At 31.9% G+C, this 18,971-nt stretch overlaps 8 protein-coding genes across 11 annotated transcripts; 5 read left to right on the plus strand and 3 right to left on the minus strand.

Annotated features, from left to right (window-relative positions):
* Positions 1 to 572: 572 nt before the first annotated feature.
* On the plus strand, positions 573 to 1,552 carry LOC139091935 (acylphosphatase-2-like). The gene is made up of 4 exons (XM_070642181.1): positions 573 to 803; positions 879 to 895; positions 956 to 1,065; positions 1,329 to 1,552. The coding sequence occupies exons 1-4, from the start codon at positions 635 to 637 to the stop codon at positions 1,447 to 1,449; spliced, it is 417 nt and encodes a 138-aa protein (XP_070498282.1). The 5' UTR covers positions 573 to 634; the 3' UTR covers positions 1,450 to 1,552.
* Positions 1,550 to 3,707, minus strand: LOC139091928 (uncharacterized). Its single transcript, XM_070642174.1, has 2 exons — positions 3,140 to 3,707; positions 1,550 to 3,087 (listed from the first exon to the last, which is right to left on the minus strand). Exons 1-2 carry the CDS (start codon positions 3,417 to 3,419, stop codon positions 1,550 to 1,552), a joined length of 1,818 nt encoding a protein of 605 aa, XP_070498275.1. The 5' UTR covers positions 3,420 to 3,707.
* Positions 3,708 to 3,902: 195 nt separating this feature from the next.
* LOC139091934 (pyruvate dehydrogenase E1 component subunit alpha, mitochondrial-like) lies at positions 3,903 to 6,678 on the plus strand. 2 transcript variants are annotated; one of them, XM_070642179.1, is made up of 7 exons: positions 3,903 to 4,117; positions 4,783 to 4,951; positions 5,016 to 5,063; positions 5,215 to 5,617; positions 5,677 to 5,760; positions 5,819 to 6,082; positions 6,145 to 6,678. In XM_070642179.1, the coding sequence occupies exons 2-7, from the start codon at positions 4,901 to 4,903 to the stop codon at positions 6,468 to 6,470; spliced, it is 1,176 nt and encodes a 391-aa protein (XP_070498280.1). In that variant the 5' UTR covers positions 3,903 to 4,117; positions 4,783 to 4,900; the 3' UTR covers positions 6,471 to 6,678. The 2 variants fall into 2 exon arrangements, with proteins under 2 accessions (XP_070498280.1, XP_070498281.1); XM_070642180.1 differs by having other exon boundaries at positions 4,891 to 4,951.
* A 115-nt stretch (positions 6,679 to 6,793) lies between these two features.
* LOC139091940 (uncharacterized) lies at positions 6,794 to 8,095 on the plus strand. Its single transcript, XM_070642190.1, has 2 exons — positions 6,794 to 7,526; positions 7,713 to 8,095. The coding sequence occupies exons 1-2, from the start codon at positions 6,794 to 6,796 to the stop codon at positions 8,093 to 8,095; spliced, it is 1,116 nt and encodes a 371-aa protein (XP_070498291.1).
* A 154-nt stretch (positions 8,096 to 8,249) lies between these two features.
* Positions 8,250 to 13,452, plus strand: LOC139091937 (striatin-interacting protein 1 homolog). 3 transcript variants are annotated; one of them, XM_070642184.1, is made up of 6 exons: positions 8,250 to 8,367; positions 8,555 to 8,670; positions 8,744 to 9,494; positions 9,703 to 9,866; positions 11,661 to 12,020; positions 12,126 to 13,452. In XM_070642184.1, the coding sequence occupies exons 2-6, from the start codon at positions 8,620 to 8,622 to the stop codon at positions 13,320 to 13,322; spliced, it is 2,523 nt and encodes an 840-aa protein (XP_070498285.1). In that variant the 5' UTR covers positions 8,250 to 8,367; positions 8,555 to 8,619; the 3' UTR covers positions 13,323 to 13,452. The 3 variants fall into 3 exon arrangements, with proteins under 3 accessions (XP_070498285.1, XP_070498286.1, XP_070498287.1); XM_070642185.1 differs by having other exon boundaries at positions 9,703 to 9,842; XM_070642186.1 differs by lacking the exon at positions 8,555 to 8,670 and having other exon boundaries at positions 8,270 to 8,367.
* Positions 13,365 to 13,931, minus strand: LOC139091938 (ubiquitin-related modifier 1 homolog). Its single transcript, XM_070642187.1, has 3 exons — positions 13,849 to 13,931; positions 13,729 to 13,796; positions 13,365 to 13,672 (listed from the first exon to the last, which is right to left on the minus strand). The coding sequence occupies exons 1-3, from the start codon at positions 13,869 to 13,871 to the stop codon at positions 13,473 to 13,475; spliced, it is 291 nt and encodes a 96-aa protein (XP_070498288.1). The 5' UTR covers positions 13,872 to 13,931; the 3' UTR covers positions 13,365 to 13,472.
* A 61-nt stretch (positions 13,932 to 13,992) lies between these two features.
* Positions 13,993 to 18,048, plus strand: LOC139091929 (kinesin-like protein KIF18A). The gene is made up of 6 exons (XM_070642175.1): positions 13,993 to 14,128; positions 14,203 to 14,518; positions 14,589 to 15,637; positions 16,763 to 17,525; positions 17,632 to 17,760; positions 17,826 to 18,048. The coding sequence occupies exons 1-6, from the start codon at positions 14,069 to 14,071 to the stop codon at positions 17,921 to 17,923; spliced, it is 2,415 nt and encodes an 804-aa protein (XP_070498276.1). The 5' UTR covers positions 13,993 to 14,068; the 3' UTR covers positions 17,924 to 18,048.
* Positions 15,786 to 16,662, minus strand: LOC139091930 (ribosome-recycling factor, mitochondrial-like). The gene has a single exon (XM_070642176.1). The coding sequence runs from the start codon at positions 16,604 to 16,606 to the stop codon at positions 15,839 to 15,841; it is 768 nt and encodes a 255-aa protein (XP_070498277.1). The 5' UTR covers positions 16,607 to 16,662; the 3' UTR covers positions 15,786 to 15,838.
* Positions 18,049 to 18,971: the final 923 nt, after the last annotated feature.

The following is an 18,971-nucleotide window of genomic DNA, read 5'->3' on the forward strand; positions in this document are numbered from 1 at the left end:
AATAGTTTGTCACAACTCATTGACCAATTTTATGGCAATTTTTACGATAGTAAAAGTAGAAAGCTTATGCCTTTATGAGCCTTGACATTATGAAAGCATGAAATGAAAATTCGTGACGGTTTCAAGCTCATTAGCCACACAAATTCTTCAAGTTGTTGGCAGGCTCATTCGTCTCATTTGGATGTTTTGACATGACCACTCGATGTGGTTAGATATTTAAAGGAACAGATGCGTTAATAATCTTAAATTTGAATCGTTTTATTGTCACGATATTTAAATTGAGAAAATAACTGTCATTTGAAATTCAAAAAAATTCAAAAAGACGCGAAAAAATGATGCAAAATTTTTTTGAATTTTTAAGAGTAGTTAAATTTTTAAAAACAATATTTAATATGTCTAACAAATTCGTGATCAAAAATTTGCTAATTATTCCGATTCTATTTAGACATTCGATTGATATGAATAATAATAAATATTTCCAATACAAAACTTTACAAAGCTTATAATCATCACGGAAATGTCATAAAGTTTTGTTAAAATTACTCGATTTTGTTTTCATAAACACGTTTCAATTCATTCTCTATTTGTTATTCAGACGTAGCATAACGTAAAAAAATATAACAGTTCTCCGACAATGCTTAAAATTAAATCTTTGTTCAAAATATCATGTCTCACAGCGCTTTTTGTTATATTGTGTTATATTGAGGGAAAATTTAATCTATTTTCACCGAATTCAGAACCATCGAAAATGTCCGGCCGTAGAATTTTAGCTTGTGACTTTGAAGTGTTTGGAATTGTACAAGGTAGCTATTGGATATACACAATATTGCTTACGTTTCATTAAATTTCAACATTTTTTTCCTTCAATATTTTTTCAGGTGTTTTCTTCAGAAAGGTAAACAAATGTTAACTATGACAATTTTCATGAATTATATTAACTAAATTACTTTTATAGCATACTGAGGAGACTGGCAGGAAGCTAGGAGTCCGCGGCTGGTGTATGAATACTAAAGATGGGACTGTCAAAGGTCAAATGGAAGGTGAAGAAGGTCCCTTAAATCAAATGTAAGTTTTGTTACTAATCTCGTGGGATTTAACTGTCGATTTTCACACGATACCTGTGACTGTTCATGATTACACTTATGGATGTAGTGGAAGTGACTTGAGACATGTTCTAGAATGTTAAAAATATTCCAGACATGGATTATTGATTATCGATTTGAGGGAAATCCATAGTCCACAGATATATATATTTTTTCATCTTTTATATCCTGATATATCACCTAGCAACGATTGACCAATTTAAAACAATGTTATTTTAATTGTAGGAAGGAATGGCTGTCAAAGACTGGAAGTCCATCAAGCCGAATTGATAAAGCTGTCTTTTCGGAGCCTAAAGTTATTAGTGACTTTACTTACGAGAACTTTAGTATCAAACGAGTACGATAAAGCACCTAAAATTATATTTACTGTAACTCAGTGATCTTCATTAAATTAAAACAATTAATTAGCAATAAAGCATCCAGGTATAATTGGAACTTAAATTATTCTATTTATCATCATGTAACAATTTATTCAATGCCTTAATACATTTATTAATCTCAATGTTCTGTCGATTCGTATATGATGTTGAGACCTTAGTTCCTTTAATACTGAACGGAAATTGTAAAGTATGACATTCATCCTTTATATTGACATAGAAGTTAGCATAAAGTTCAAGCTTATTATCTGGATGATCATTAAGCTCATCAGGTACATAAATTGCAAAGTTTGTCTTGTCATTTCTTGGCTCAATTTCGATATGTCTAAGAAGAACGCCTTTATTTGATGTATGGCGATAAAAAGCAATTGTAAATTTAAAGGCACTAAAAATACGGTCAAGTTCAATAACGATACGGATGAATGAATGTCCTGACTGTAAAGTTATTGGATCACAAATAATATCGTCTTCCTGTGATGGTGTTAAAAATGGCAAATATTTGATTTTGGCACTTCCAGATGTCACATTGTCATTTCTCTCTAAATGAGTCAATAGAAGCAACATGTTGCTTTCATATTCTATCGTATCTGACAGTTCCTTTATGTCTTGCTCTACATTTTCGAGATATTTTAAAACATCCGGAAACTTTTTCAAGTCATCTTTTGTGACTTTTTCGTACTTTTCATTCATGTCATCGCTGTCTTTTGGAACTTCCGTTTGTGGAATTGGCACGTAATAGAAGAACTTATTCTTATCTATGGCAATGAGAAATTCGTTATTTTGAGCTATTGAAAATGTTGCGACTAGACTCAAATCCACTTCAAAAACTTCCGGTTCCGATGGTGCCAATTTGAACTTCATAAAAATAATCTTAGAACGATTTGAGTATATCAAGTATTGGTCGGTGAATTCAAAGCAGGTGATTTCATCTCCTAGTGGTATTTCCGTCCTTTTAATCACATTCGTTCTTATACATTGATAAAATATAGTCAGGACCCAAAACTCATCAATAATCATTATTGAACTATTTAGGTATTTTATGGCCTTAATTCTTCCTCTGGACACGATGACAGTCTCTAGTTGTAAAGGCTCTTGATCTAATTCTCCCATTTCCGTACTTTCTGCATCAAAAGTACCTGTATATTTGACGTAAAACAGCCTGTCATTCATAGAAACTAACAATATATCTCTAATATTCTCATTCTTAACATCCAGTCCAAGAAAAAAATTGAAAAACTCTACGTCTAGGTCATTTTCTGTAATGTTGTACAGCATCTCGCTGGCGAATGTAAAGTTTTCCTTAATTTTTGGCAGTGTAACTTCATTCTCAAGTGTTTGGATGGAATCTTCAGGTAAAATTAGGTCAACATATTTCTGATATCCTGAATATTCCTTGTCGAATGATTTATCATAAATGTATAACGATATTTTAGTGTCAGCTTTGGATATCATCACGAAGCAGCTGTTGTCTTGGAAGTTGTAATACCTTAAAAACAGGATATTTTCATGCTTGACTTTATCTAGCGACTGTGCTGATCTGAACTTGAATAAATCACCATTTTTGTCATGAATGTACGTGTGGAACTGGTTGGAAATGATGTCGACTCCTAAAAATATTTAGTTAGTTTATATTCCTTACTTAAAGGATGTCTGGATTACCTGCAATGTTAGTGAATTTTGTTGTCTTTTTTATCTTAATTGGCACTTTGTCATGACTGTCTGTATTGACTGTGTACTTGATATTTACAATCTCTTCATCACTAATTATCACTAGAAGCGACCCGACGTCTTCAAAGTTGATTATTTTGGAATTAAAAGGATAAACAAAATCCAAATTCAATTCATCCAGATATTCATCAAATTCCTCCAAGTATACGAACGGTTCTTGATTACCATCGTTGAAATCATAATCTATTTCTTGTGTATAGTCTATATCCATAAGGTTTAGCTCCTTAATTACACTAGGATTTAATAAAATTAAAATTGTATCTTGTCAACAGACCGAATATTTTGAAAGTTTTTGAATGTAAAGCGGCCGTTATGATATTTTGATGATGGAGATAGCTGACAATGTGAAAAGAGCACAGTCTGGAGAGATCTGTATTCATAAGCATCTGAAGAAGCTTGAGATTAGCATGATTTGCCAATTGTCCGCAAAGTTCCAAAATATTTTCCCGCTCATGAACTGAACTGAAATGAACTTCAGAATTACTGAACAACAATTCAAGGGATAGACACTATAAATAAATTTGAATCAATTTTAATTTTGAAATAACCGTTAAATTATAATTTGAAAAATATCGACCATGAGATTATTTTTGAATTTTAACGGTTTTTTTGTTATTTTCATTCGCAACATTATCTGGATCTTTAAAATAATGTAGAGTATCTATGCCTGAAAATAGTTCATTCAGCCAACTTCACTCTCAATGTGATTTCTCTTGTATAACTTGACTGTCTTGTGAAAATTGTCGAAACTATACAGCAAAAAACACACAAAATATTTTGATATCTTATCGCGAGGCAATTTTTATGGTTTCAGTTTAATAAGAATCGTCAGACACTAAAGCATTCTGTTGTATAAACAAATATTTACACAAATTCGGCATAGTTAATTAAAATACGCAGCAAAAAAAAGTAAGAAAAGGATTGGCAAATTAACAAAAAAATGTTTTCCTTGAACTTGTATTGTTATTCCATATTACACGTCACGAATAGAGTGCATATATATGTGCAAAAATAGTATCAGTAATAAAATCGTGTGGGTGTCATGTGTTTGTTGGATATGCGTATCATATTAATGTGACGATCAAGTGAAAATTTATTAAGATAATAATCTCAATTTGTGTGATTTTCTATTTTTATCAAAACCCGGATACTTAAAGAATAGTGAGCAAGGTTAGGGAAAATTCGGCCTTGATAGTAAAGATTTTTCTTATTAATTCCTTTTTAACGTATTTTAAAGTTTTAAATGCATGACATGATGAATGAAAATCATTTTATTTCGCGGTTAATTATGCAACAGTCTCCAGAAAGAAGAACATCCGAAAATAAATACTACGAGCTATCAAATTATGTAATCATCATATCAAAAAATTGTCTATGAAAAAAGAAAATTGCAAAGATTCCTTTGTTTTGAAAATTAACTAAATCTAAAGGATTAAAAAATTAAACTTAGATTAAAAAAATAATCCGCGGATTAAAAAATAATTAAGAGACAGCAAAGCACAAAGTGATTAAAAATTAGCAATTGCAATGATACTATTAGCTAAAATGCACCTTTCTCTCTTCGTATATTTCAGTTGCATCTACACTGTTAAGCGAATAACATCGTGTGCATCGAAAGCAATTCTAAAATTATTTTGCAAATAAATAAATTTCGTTTCCCATTTGATTTTCTTATTTCCAAGGATTTAAACCATGAATAACATAACAAGAAACGCCACAAAGCTCTTCAAAAGTGTTAATATTGTAAGGACAATCAATAATTAATGATCATTATATAAAATAATCTAAAATCTAATTTTTTCCACAGAATGCAAAAAATTATGCAACGCAAGAAGCATCATTCGAAGTATTTCGAGTAAGTAGTTTATAAATTTATATACTCTGTTGCTACAGTTATCATTATAATATTAGAATTGCGCAGATCAGTTTATTTTGTATTGTACAAAAATTTTTGTTTACTTCCTCAAACTTGACATTTCTCTCATCTCTCACTTTTTTTTTGACAGCCATTCAAAACTCATCGCTTGGACAGTGCACCTTCGAGTACGGTCAGTGTAAATAGAGATGAAGCATTGGACATGTACCGAAAAATGCAAGTTATTCGTCGTATCGAAACAAGTTCCGGAAATTTGTACAAAGAGAAAATTATTCGTGGCTTTTGCCATTTATATTCCGGACAAGAAGCTGTTGCTGTTGGAATGAAATCAGTTATGCGTCCACAAGATAATCTCATCTCTGCCTATCGTGTTCATGGATGGACATATTTGATGGGAGTATCAGCACAAGGTGTTCTTTCCGAATTAACAGGTAGACGAGGTGGATGTGCTCGCGGTAAGGGCGGTTCTATGCACATGTATGCACCAAATTTCTATGGTGGCAACGGAATTGTCGGAGCTCAAGTCCCAATGGGTAGGAGATTCATTTTGTAGCTGAATATTCAATCTGTAACTTTATATTGTGATTTTTAGGTGCCGGCGTAGCCTTAGCTTGTCAATACAAAGGAAATGGAGGTGTTTGCTTTGCCCTCTATGGTGATGGTGCTTCAAATCAAGGTATAGTAGTGAAATTCCCAATATAGAATTGGATAGTAAAGACAGTGATAATCCATAGGTCAAGTATTTGAGGCATACAACATGTCATATTTGTGGAAATTGCCTTGCATTTTTGTGTGTGAAAACAACGGATATGGTATGGGAACTGCTTCCGAGCGATCATCGTGCAATACAGAATATTATACAAGAGGAGACGTTCTTCCTGGTTTGTGGATTGATGGTATGGATGTTTTGGCTGTTAAAGAAGGAACAAGATTTGCAATTGATTATGCTGTAAATAATGGACCTATTGTTATTGAAACTGCAACTTATCGTTATTCTGGTATATCTTATTGACTAACTTATATTGACTTAATTCTAATGGCATTTTATGGATTATTTTAGGTCACAGTATGTCCGATCCAGGCACAAGCTACCGTTCACGTGAAGAAGTTCAAGAAGTTCGTCAAAAACGTGATCCAATTTCATCATTCAGAGAGCGTATGGTTCAAACTGGTTTAGCCACCGTTGAAGAATTGAAGAAGATCGATGCTGAAGTCAAGAAAGAAGTAGATGCAGCTGCTGATATTGCAAAGGTTGAACCAGAAATTGAAGTTTCAGAGCTCTCGTGCGATATTTACTCAAAGACTGCTCAGCCTGAAATCCGTGGAGTACGACCAGATCAAATGCTTAAGCACACATCAAATGGTCTTGCTGTTAACATGAAATAATTTCCTGTATGTATATCTCCCATTTCCATTATATCGAAACACGAAAAAAAAATGTGTAACTAAGTTTTCATTAACATGCATAGAGATTTCAGTGCTGTAATTTTTTTGTTTCTCTCAATCGGATATTAAGTTTAACTAATAGAAATAAAATGCCGAAAAATATTTATCGAATTTCAAATAACACTGAAATTCCTTAATTAAACTTTAATTCGTGGTTTTTTCTTTTAACGGATATTTTTACGTAAGCACTTTGGATTTTTACGTATACGTAAAACGTAACAAAAACAAAACAAAGTGACCGGGAAAATTCTTAAATTATTGAAATGGAGCTGAATTACTTAATTAATATAGTAAACGACTTGATAAACAGATTTGAGTGTCCTATACTGCCATTTGAGTATGAATTGAAGAAAGAATTAGTCAACCTTAACAGTTTTGAGAAGCAAATCATAAGAAACAAAATAAATTCCATCAGTTACAATATTGGTGCCTTAAATGTACTGAAAATACTTAAAGAATGTGATGTATGCTCAATTAGTGATTATTTAGGAAGTATTAATAATGAGTATGAGAAGCTGCAAATTGTTACAGAGATTCTGGATGATAAGGACAGCTACATTTTATTCGAGGAACTAATTGACAGCAACAGATTTGAAGATCTTATTGATATGTCTATTAAGAATTATGTCAACGATCTGATCCATCGACAAGATATTATCCAGAATGAGATCATCATGTCCACACACGAGCTATTGCCTGCAGATCATTTTACAAAGTCCATTTTGCCTAAATTCTTAAATAATTTATTTCATCTTGATTTCAAGAGTCCAAAGGAACTTATTGAAGTCATTAGCAACCAAAATGACTGGAATTTAGAATTTAGGAGTTTTCGAGTCCTTCGCAATGTCATTGACAATATTATGCCTTTATACAACAGTTTGATCGTCAAGGAAATTTGTAATCTAATTAATAGTGAGAAAGAAATCTGCTGGTTCTTCATATTAATGATTGTTAATTACATTAAGGATGAGTACGATGGATATGTTGAATTGAAAAGTAAGTTAAAGATCAACTGGATCATGAACTGCTGGATCTTGTTTTGAACGTTATTTTTGAAAATGAATCAAATTCAAATTTTAATTTTCCGTTATTTTTTTTTATTCATTTTCAATTTCTGTCGGTCGCAGTATTACTCGGTACTCAATTTTTAGGAATTTACTAAGAATATCCTTTAACTTTCAGATCTAATTCTTACACAAATAACAGCATTTTGTGAGACTAACAGCTTACACAGCCTCTACAAATCCTTAATCCTCGCAAGACAGCTTTATCATTATACAGCGAATATTAAGAAGCAAACTTATCAGCAATGGCTTAAACATAATATTGGAGACTTAAATTATAAGCTTAAAAACAAATCATCATTTACAGACATCATGTCCAGTCTTGAGAACTTGATTCCTTTCGAAAATGATCTGGAAATTGTAAAAATTCATATTAGTGTACAGATTTCAGCACCAAGTAAGGAATATAGTAATGTTTTGGCATATAAGCAGCTGCTGAGGTCACGAGAGGAAGTGCTAATGAGAGAAAATACTGAATTAAGTCAAATGTTTGATGACTGAATAAAAAGTTTAAGATTTACGTATATTAGGTTTATATTTATTACTGGATTGAATATTGCAGGATTGGGTTAAATATGTCCATCTTTATTCGAACCTGCACAATTTCATCCATCAATGTTGGGCTACCCAAAAAATTCATAACGGCTAAAAAATATTTGAATGAAAAAATTGAGTAAAATTTTTATTTTCATTAACACAAAATTTTAATTTTATTAAATTTAATGGTTTTAACTACGAATTAGGCTATTATGGATCTTTTAAACGATTCAGACGTAAGTATATTTCACTAATAACATGAATTCAGTCATTAAATCATGTTTAATCACCTCATAAATCGGAAAAAAAATTCATTACAATTTTTCTGCATAGAAAAATTGATCACCAATACAAATGCAAATTAAATTTTCATATACGCACAATGAAAATAATGTTCATAATTCATTGAATTTTCCGTTTAAGTAATTCATCAATATTTACCTATATAAAATATAAAAAAAAAAAATAAATATATCAAGCTGTATAAAATGGATGGCCTAACGATAAACAATTTTTTCGATTCTGACGGTGGTTTCGATGTATGTATAATTTTCCCTAAAAATTTCCTCCCAATTTTCATCATCTAATATCTTACTGGATCTTTATTTTTAGTCGGGAAATGGAGCAAATGAGTTTGTGGATCTCGAATTCACCTATGCTGACGCCGATACTCATCTTAACGAGGTTGCTGAGCTTTACAGCTACACAGAACATAATGAATTCCAACTTAATGTCAAGGCATTCGAAGATCAAATGGAAATGTACAAGTTGAAGCCTTTGTGGCAACAACTTGACAAAGATCAACATCAAAGTATCATTTTAAAGCTCATAGATCAATTGGAAGTGCTTGATAATACAATGAGAATGAAAGCAGCACGTACATTGCTGTATCTTGCACAAGGATGTTGGGTGGAAGTGCAATCGGATGAAGAGCAACAAAGTTTATGTCGATATAATGTCATGATGCTTTATAGATTGGGTGTTTTTCAAGCATTTGTGGAGTTATTGAATCTCGAAATTGAAAATGCAGCAACAGCAAATGTTGCCATAAGAAAAATTGCCGTATCACTAGCTGATTCTGTGGATTTACGTGTGATTTTGTCAGTTCTTTACATTATTACTGAAGTTATGCGTGCAGAATCTGAGAGACCCGACAGTGAACATTTGGATCTTGTCGATGCATTCACACAAGAAATTAGTCAGCCTTTGGGCGATGAATTATTAGCAGTAAAGTTGCTTGGAATGATTACGAGATTTTGCAGTGGATCGGCTCCACATTTTCCAATGAAAAAAGTTCTACTCTTGTTATGGAAAGTTTCGCTAGTCAGCTTAGGTGGAACTGAAACTTTAAAGAAATTGAAAAGTGAGTTTTTTGTGTTAATTAAATTAATAAGTAAAATAGATTTGGAAGTTTAACGGTTTTCAAAAATTTAAATTTTAACGTATTTTTGAGATTCAAATATTTGAACCGAACTTTAAAATCCAATTCAAATTTATGAAAACCGTTAATTTTTTAAATAATTCAGCTTCATTCAAAAGTAATAAATTGCTTATAATTATGATCATTGTAGATGAATATCGTGAGAAGGAAGGCTTACCACCAATAACAGAAGATACACTCGAAGTGTCCAGATCGATGAGGGCTAGCTCACCGCCGCCAACCGCAGGAAATGATGACAACATGGCAAAACGTTCTCGGCCATTCCGACGAGTACGTAATATTGTGATTTCAGAGGTAGAGATGCTTTTATTCCGTTCTGCTTCTATCATTCTATCACATTTGTTCTTGATGATATATATTTTGATAAAAATCCATTATTTTGTTCTATACATATTGAATTTTTTAAACATTTTGTGACATTTTTTCGCGTTGAAAAAAAAACACTAATTTTTGAAGGATTTTGTAAATTTAATTTTTACAAAATCTGGATAATATTTTTTTAATTGCCATGTTCCCAGCGTGAGTAAAACATGTCCGATTATTTAATGAACCATTTTCATAACCCATGATCTCATGTGTTTCTAACAAATTTCATTCTTATTTATTATATCTTTATTCGGTGTTTCTTTAATTAACCATCTCTTTAAAAATCCGATAATAATTATATTTTTCCTGGTAATTGACAGTAACCAACAACCAAAAAACATGAAAAAATTCAGTGATTAATTTTTTCTCCTTTTCATTTTAATTAATCAGGGATACATAACTTTAATTTTTCATGCATGAACATTTACATTTTCAACTAAGGTTTATTGATATCATTGAAACTCAACTCAATCCTCATATAAATCACAAACAAATCGCACATTAAAATTAGTATAGAATAATTTAATTGAAATTAGATTAAACTTGTTCCGTGTATTGGCTCAAGCGCATTTTCTTGAAAAAATTCCAAAAATGCGCTAAAAATTCAGTGATTAAATTGGTCAAAAATCAAAATAACTTTAAAATTTCATTTTCAACTAAATTGATCATTGAAAAATGCATCCTTATAAAACAAAAGTTTGTCAAAAATTTAACGGTCTCAAAAAATGAAATTTATCAAAAAACGACCAAAAATTTAAAATTTGTCAAAAATTAACGACCAAAAAATATTTGAATTCTGTCTGTCAAAAATTTGAAACGGTGAAAATTTTGAAATTTGTCAAAAAATATTCAAAGTTGGCATAAAAATTCAAAGTGTAAATGACCGTTAAGTTTTAAATCTTCAAAACTAATTTTTGACAAGTTCCGTGTTATTTTCTGTGTTAAATCTTATAGAAAGTGCGCTCAAAACAAGAATAGAAATAGGAAATAGAAATTATGTTATTAGATATTTATTATTTTTAGCCTGAAAACAATCAGCACATTGACCCCAAAATTATATTTTTCATTACTCATCCTTCCTACACGCTTTTATGTAGCTCTACACACATTTGAGTGTTGACTTTCATTAAAATTGGCTTCTCATAAAAAAATTAATCATGTAAATAGCAAAAATTGTCATTTCTATAAAAGCGTGTCTATCCATCAACCGTACAGTCCTTATGTACATTTTTATTAGTTCTTTTGTTCCTCAACATCATCAAAATCACACACAAAAAAATATATATGAAGTTTTCAAGCATATGATTGTTGAATCCTTTATTGATGTTCCCGTTTGTCGACCATTTATTCAATGATTGAATGTATTTTTATTGATTGAACATGAGAAAGTCTTTTGCATGAACCATTTTTGACTTGAACAATTGGGCTGATTATTTTAGATGGCTGGATAGTTCAGCAAATGTAAATTTATTAGAGTACCCAAAAGTATATATTTTATGATTTAATTAAAAAATGCATAAATATTCAAAAGAATGTAGGAATTAATTAGAAATTAGAGAACGACAATATTATTTCTATAAGTGTGCCTTCCTATATATATTAGAATAGTGCTTCTACTAAAACATAATCCTATCTATATCATACACTTTTGGCGTGTAGTTGACGCACATTTTAATCCCAAATCAATCAACTAATACGAATTTTCTCGTCTCCCAAAAATAGAGTTTAATGAAACAGAGTTCGTTGGATGAACAGGAACAACTTGGAATGGAAATGGAAGCACAAAATGCTGAAAATGAAGATGACATTCCGGACTATTACAGACAATTTGATGATCCAATGAATGGTGACAAGAATGGAATGATGCACAATGAGAGTGAATTAAATAAACAGCCATCAATATCAGCAGCTACGACTCCACATCCAACATTACCTTGGGAGCCAAAAGTTCGTCAAAAGGATATTTATCAGTTTATGGATATATCAAGGAGGAAGTTTATTGGATATACTTTACCAGATAATTGTGAGACAACTGCTGGTCTCCCAAATCCGATTTGTGAGGGAATCAACATACTGAAGAGAGTAAGTAGCAATTCTACAATTAACGGAAATTTCAAATTTGAATATTTTTTTGACCGTTATTTTTCAAAACTTTTCTGACCGTTAATTTATTTTCTGTACTTGTAGCATCTTTATGTGAGTCTAGCTGATATCCAAGTGAAGCGTGAGGAGGAAATTGCCAGAAATCCATTGACAAAAGGAGAAGACGAAGTTCCAGTAAATCCAACAGAAGTCCTTTATCAAGCAATTCTTCCAAATCTACCACAATACATGATCTCTCTCCTGAAAATCTTGCTTGCTGCAGCACCAACATCAAAAGCTAAAACTGAAAGTATCAATATTATGGCTGATGTACTTCCAGAGGACATGCCAATGACAGTTACTCAATCAACTAAATTGGGAATTGATGTTAATCGTCATAAAGAGATTATTGTTAAAGCAGTTTCAGCTATTTTGCTGTTATACTTGAAACATTTTAAGATTAATCATGTCTATCAGTTTGAATTCATGTCACAACATCTCGTATTTGCAAATTGCATTCCTTTGGTGCTAAAATTCTTTAATCAGAGCATCATGACTTATGTTGGATCAAAGAACATTATTCCAATTATGGATTTCCCGTCATGTGTTATTGGTGAACAGCCTGAATTAACATCTGATTTGGTTATTGGTGATTCTGAGCCATATTCATGGAGAAATATCTTTTCATGTATTAATCTATTGAGGATACTCAACAAGCTGACTAAATGGAAGAATTCAAGGATTATGATGCTTGTTGTCTTCAAATCAGCACCAATTTTGAAAAGGACATTGAAAGTACGTCATGCAATGATGCAACTTTATGTCCTTAAATTACTGAAGATGCAGACTAAGTATCTTGGAAGGCAATGGCGTAAAACGAACATGAAAATCATCAGCGCGATTTATCAAAAAGTTCGTCATCATTTGAACTCAGATTGGGCATTTGGAAATGATTTAGATGCGAGACCATGGGATTTCCAGGCTGAAGAATGTACACTCAGAACCTGTGTTGATCGATTCAATAATCGACGATATTTCTCGCAAATTTCCAATGCTATACGCTTTCCAGACCAAACGAATGTCGGCGGTAATCAAAATCTTGGATTAAACTCTAATAATGTTGACAATGCGATATTTAATGGTATTGAGAATGAATTAAATATTAATAATCTCTTAAATAGTGAAAATTTATTGGAAGTAGATGACCATTTTGAATTAACAAAAGAATTTAAGAATAATTATGAAGCATGGCTGAAAGAGGAAGTTTTTGTGCAAATCCAATTGATTGGAATGAAGTATTGAATGAACCAAATTTGGTTCTCATCAATGAGATCAAAAATGCTATACGTTATTCGACATATTTTATGAAATCAGGATAAACTGACTATGTGACATAAATGAATAAAAAAAATTAATTATAATTATATGTGGATATTATTTGTTTTAATTTATTTAACCGCCATGTAGTGTTGATATGAATGATATAGTATCTTTTGGCTGGATCTCATAGTCTAATTCACCGAGTAGTTCCCAGTCTGTATCATTTACAAGCACTAATATTCCCGGTCTTACAGATTCGCCTTGCATGAACAGCTCTAATCTATCAGTTAAGAGATTATCTTTCATATATTGCAGGAATGATCGGATTGTCCCTAAAATATTCATTAATTAGTCTATAATTTTGAGAAAGTTCACTTCTGGATCTTACATTTCTGCCCATCATCCAGCTTAAGTTCACGTTTTTTGATATTATTGAAAAGAACTTCAGCACCACCACTACAAAAATATTAATTAAGTTATAAGTCACTAGAAAATGTCAGATGCTTACCCAAAATCAAGCGTTATGTCCATATTTATCGATAAATAACAAAATTTGCGAAATATTCGTTGTGTTTGTAAACAGTGAATCAGAAAAAGTTGACGACCCCTCGTTTTAACGGATTTTCTTCAAATTTAAAATAACAGGCGTTGAAAAATAGTTTAGAAATTTTCATCAGTAACAAATTAATTAAATTTATTGATAATCGTATATTTTAAACAGTTATAAAATGTCGGAAGTGGCCATTAAGGTTGCTGTGCGTGTTCGACCTTTCAATCGACGTGAATTAGTGAGTTATTTATACTAAAAATTACAAATAAGAAATTTTTGTTTATAAATCAAATTTTTAATTTCAAAAATCAGGAACAAAATCAGAGATCAATTATTCGAGTTTTGGACAATCAGTCGCTTGTATTCGATCCAGATGAAGACGAGGATGAATTTTTCTTTCATGGAACAAAGCAAACTCATCGAGACATCACAAAACGAGTCAAAAAGAAGCTCACAATGGATTTTGATTCAGTCTTTAATGAAGATTCCGTTAATCAAGATATCTTTGAGAATTGCATGAAGCCTTTAGTTACTTCAGTTATGGGTGGATATAATTGTTCCGTTTTTGTTTATGGCGCTACAGGTGCTGGTAAAACTTATACAATGCTTGGTAGTGATGAGATTGCAGGTAAGCTGAAAAATCCTATTAAATTCTTGTTGGAATCGACCTAATGTGTAACTGTTTCGCAATTTTCTAGGAATAACATATTTGACGATGCAAGAACTCTTCAGACAAATGGATGAATATAGTGAAGAACGAAGATTTGATATCGGAATATCATATTTAGAAGTTTATAATGAAAATGTCATGAACTTATTGACAAAATCCGGTCCGTTAAAGTTACGTGAAGATTCAAACGGTGTTGTTGTTAGTGGACTTGTCTTAAAACAGATCCATAGTGCTGATGAGTTGATTGAATTATTACATTTAGGAAATAAAAATCGAACTCAACATCCAACAGATGCAAATGCTGAAAGTTCACGTTCTCATGCCATTTTTCAAGTGCATATTCGAATGGTTGAGAAGAAGACAAACACAAAAAGAACTGTGAAATTGTCAATGATTGATCTAGCTGGCAGTGAACGTGCTCAATCCACAAAATGCAAAGGATTGAGATTTAAGGAAGGTGCTAATATCAATAAATCATTGTTGGCTTTGGGAAATTGCATAAATAAATTAGCAGATGGATGTAAGCACATTCCATATCGTGATTCGAATCTTACGCGTATCCTTAAAGATAGTTTAGGTGGAAATTGTCAAACTTTGATGATTGCAAATGTGTCACCGTCGTCGATGACATTTGAGGATACTTACAATACCTTGAAATATGCAAGTCGTGCTAAAAAGATTCGTACTACATGCAAACAAAATGTCATCACAACAAACATGCCGAAAGAGTTCCTTCTAAAGAAATGCAATGATCAGCAAGCCGAATTAGAGAAAATTAAGGCTGAGCTTGAAAAGTACAAAGAGCGCACAAAAATGCTCGAGATTCAAATTATGGATAATAAAACAGTCGCTAACATTATAAGGGAGTCCGACGATGGAACAAGTGTCATGAGACCGAATGACTTGTCAAAATGGCACTCAAAGATTGACACAATTTATTCAGAATTTAGAAAAGTACGAGAAAGGTGCTACAAGCTACAGTCGTCTGAGAAGTTCCTTAATCTACGAATTAAATTTAAGGAACAGTATGAGTTGGTGAAGAAGATTTTAAAGCTGGATGGTTCGTGTCTTGATATGGTGAGTAAATCTTTGGATTTGACCGTTATTGTTCAAAAATTCAAAATCAAGAACACATTTTGAATTATTTTTGACCGTTATATTTTGAAAAGTTATTTCAACGGATATTCTAATTAGAATTGTTTTAATAATTAAGTAAGCCATTGAGTTCATTTGATATATTCCTCTTTATTGTTGCTGCAATTTAATTTTATACAATATCTATTCCTTTCCTGCTAATAATTCATGCTGCTTAGTTTGAAGAAGTTTCTCAGCTTCTGCAATATGTTTATCGCCAATAGCTATAATTTGATTTTGAACGGAGTGATTAAGATCAGCAGAAATGTCAGCCTTCCTCTTGACCTTCTTTATGTATTCATTTTGGTTGTCCTTGATCGAATCACGGCATTTAATGAAGAGTGCTTTTGCATTTTTTGCCAACATCTCGCGATGCTCTTTTGTAACTTTTGGAACCGGAATGAAGACAGTCGTTCCATCTTGTTGAGGATTTAAGTTCATGCCGCTTTTTGAGAGTGCTTGAAGGACATTCGGTATGAGTTGTGGAAATCCAATTAAATTAATGACAATTGTCTTTGGATTTTTTCTTATAATCTGACCTAATTCCTGCAATTCATAATCCTTTCCATCAGCACTAACTTTTAATGTTTCTATTGCTCCAGTTGTTGATCTAAGTGATAGATTCTTAGCAAATTCATCCTTCATTGTTATCAAACATTTTTCCATTTGTGATTTTAAATTTTCAAGATTAATGACACTTGCCAGCTGTTCCTCATTCACAGCAACTTTTGTTGGATTCTTACTGTCCTTCTTTTTGTCTTTTCCCTTTGCATAATTTCTAACCAATTGAATTGATGCGATTTGTGGTCCATTTCGTGATATTCCTTGAATTGCTGCTTGTCGTGGAATATTCTCACTTAAAATGCATCTTGATACTCTCATTAAACGTGCTATATTCCGTATAGATAGCATTTTGTTAGAATTTTACTCGGTTTGTGTACGCGACTTAAAATATAAACAAATAATTCAGCAATAATGTCACATGAAAAATAAATTTTAGGTTAAGTTGGTCAAAGATGGAATTTAAATTTAAATATTAACGGTTATTTTTATTAATTTATTTCACAGGATCTCTCAAAGTTAGACAAGACAATCGATAAATTCAGCAAGGAGATATCCAGAAAGAATGAAGATTTGGCAAAATGGACAAAACGTTTCTCAGACATCATGAGAGGTCTAGAGTGCCTTAAAGCTGAAATCCGAGAAGCAAATCTTTACAACGAATTGGAGACGTATTTAGAGAAGAAGCATGCCGAAGCAGAAAATGCAAAATTAGTCATGAAAATAGATCACATGAATAAAGTAAATAATGAATATAAGGTTGAGACAGAGAATCTTACAAATATCGTCACGAAGGCGTGTGAGGTCATTCAAGAAAATTATTTACTATTACGTTCGATGGGTGAACTTGATAATGCAACACTCGATAAGTTCCAAAAGATTGTTAAATTGTTACAAGGTCAAAGATCTGTGAAATTTGCTGAAGACGACATCACACTTAATCATATAGGCACGGAGGATAATTTGACATTCCAGCACTTGGACTTGTCACATTGTAATGAAAATCATCTACAAAGTCCATCGGTGATGTCGAGGAAGCGCATGAATGGAGAGGAAGTGGAGGTCGAGGATGATTTTGAAACTAAGAAGTTAAAAAACGATGATTATTTTGTGAAGCCTAAGGCACTGAAGGCAATTAACTTTGGGAATAATAATTCTAATGATATGAATGCGACATTCGATATGGATATTCAGCCATTGAAGAATCTTCCAGGACCCAGTAGAAACAGAGTTCCAATGACGTCTTCATCAACGTCAGCAAGTTTGAAAGGTAAGTTAGCTTTTCAAATAATTTTTGACCGTTATATTTTCAAATGATTATTGTCTGTTCTAAACTGTATTTTGCCTCACTAATAACTCCATCTGATTGTTTTCAGCTATTAAGCAATCAAAGCCACCATCAAAGTACACGCTGTCAATAAACAAGGAGAATACAAAGAAATTCAGTCCAACAAATCGCATCAAAAAGCTTCCGAGAACTCCAAACCGGCTTGCCGGAAGTAAAGGTAAGATTATCAAAATTAAACATCCAAAGAATCCAATATAATTAATTCTATTTTAAAATATTCAGCACCAGCATCTCTGGCGCATCGTCCAAATCTTGTAAAATCAGCAGTTTCATCATCCCTTACGACTAGTTCCGATAAATTTAGAGCGACTAGAAAATAAGTCTGAAATTCACCCTTTAATTTTTGAGGATATCTCTATAGTATTAAGTTTTATTATATTATGCATAAAGTTTTAATCATGCGATTATGATATATATTTTTTAAAGACTTATATAAATATGGAAATATCGGATATATTATATTATTTTACTGTCTCGAAAAGCATTCTAATGCGATACTCACTAATTTGCGGATACTACAAAAAAAAAGCTAATGTCTTCATGTATATTTAAAATATTTTTTTATTAATTAATTATTCAATTATAACATTAAAGTAACATGCTTTCTGATTTTTTTACACTATAAAAACTGCTTTTTCATGCTGACTTTTTTATTTAATTCTTTTTCAGAGAATTTACCGCGCGGAAAATTGTTTTTTGAGACGGGTTTTTAACGCCATTCGCAGATTTCGATTGAGGAAATTCAAAACTTTGAAGCAAATTTCAAATAATTAAGATAAATTCAAAATTCTAGTCAATTAGCAAATAAAATTGAGGTGATTTTTTTAAAAAGATTTTATACTGTTTGTGTAAGTAGGTATGCGACACTGAGTACGATGACAAGCTTCATTTGTGTCTCCTAATTGCTTAGAAATTTGTAGCAGTGACTCAAAACACGATTTAGTAATTATTCAACCTGTACTTATACAAAAGAACACTTTTCTCGGAAATTCCAAAAGTTATTGTGAAATTCGTTCTGCGAAATTCATTGTCTAGGTACTAAAAAGTCATTAACATTTAATTCATAAATTTTTGTTGCAATTAATTTTTGATTAATTTTATTATTTGTCATCAAAATGAATCAAAAACAGCCATCACGGTACAGTTAAAACCTTATTATGACGTTTTGTCGTCAAAACATGGCTGCGACGTTGCGTTGCATAGAAATTGTTTTGTGTCGCTTTGATCAAGAATTCGAATCAAGACGTTTTGTGGTCGACATGTCGACGTTGCGTTGTTTTGCGTAACGCCCCTAAAAAATTTCCTAAAATATTTTTAAATATTCTTTAAAGCGATCGTTGCGTTGCCTATCAAATGTGTTGTGCTATT

The sequence above is a fragment of the Chironomus tepperi genome, unplaced genomic scaffold (assembly GCF_022539635.2).
Source record: "Chironomus tepperi strain 1889 unplaced genomic scaffold, CSIRO-AGI_Ctep_v1 contig_263, whole genome shotgun sequence".
In the NCBI taxonomy this organism is placed as follows: domain Eukaryota; kingdom Metazoa; phylum Arthropoda; class Insecta; order Diptera; family Chironomidae; genus Chironomus; species Chironomus tepperi.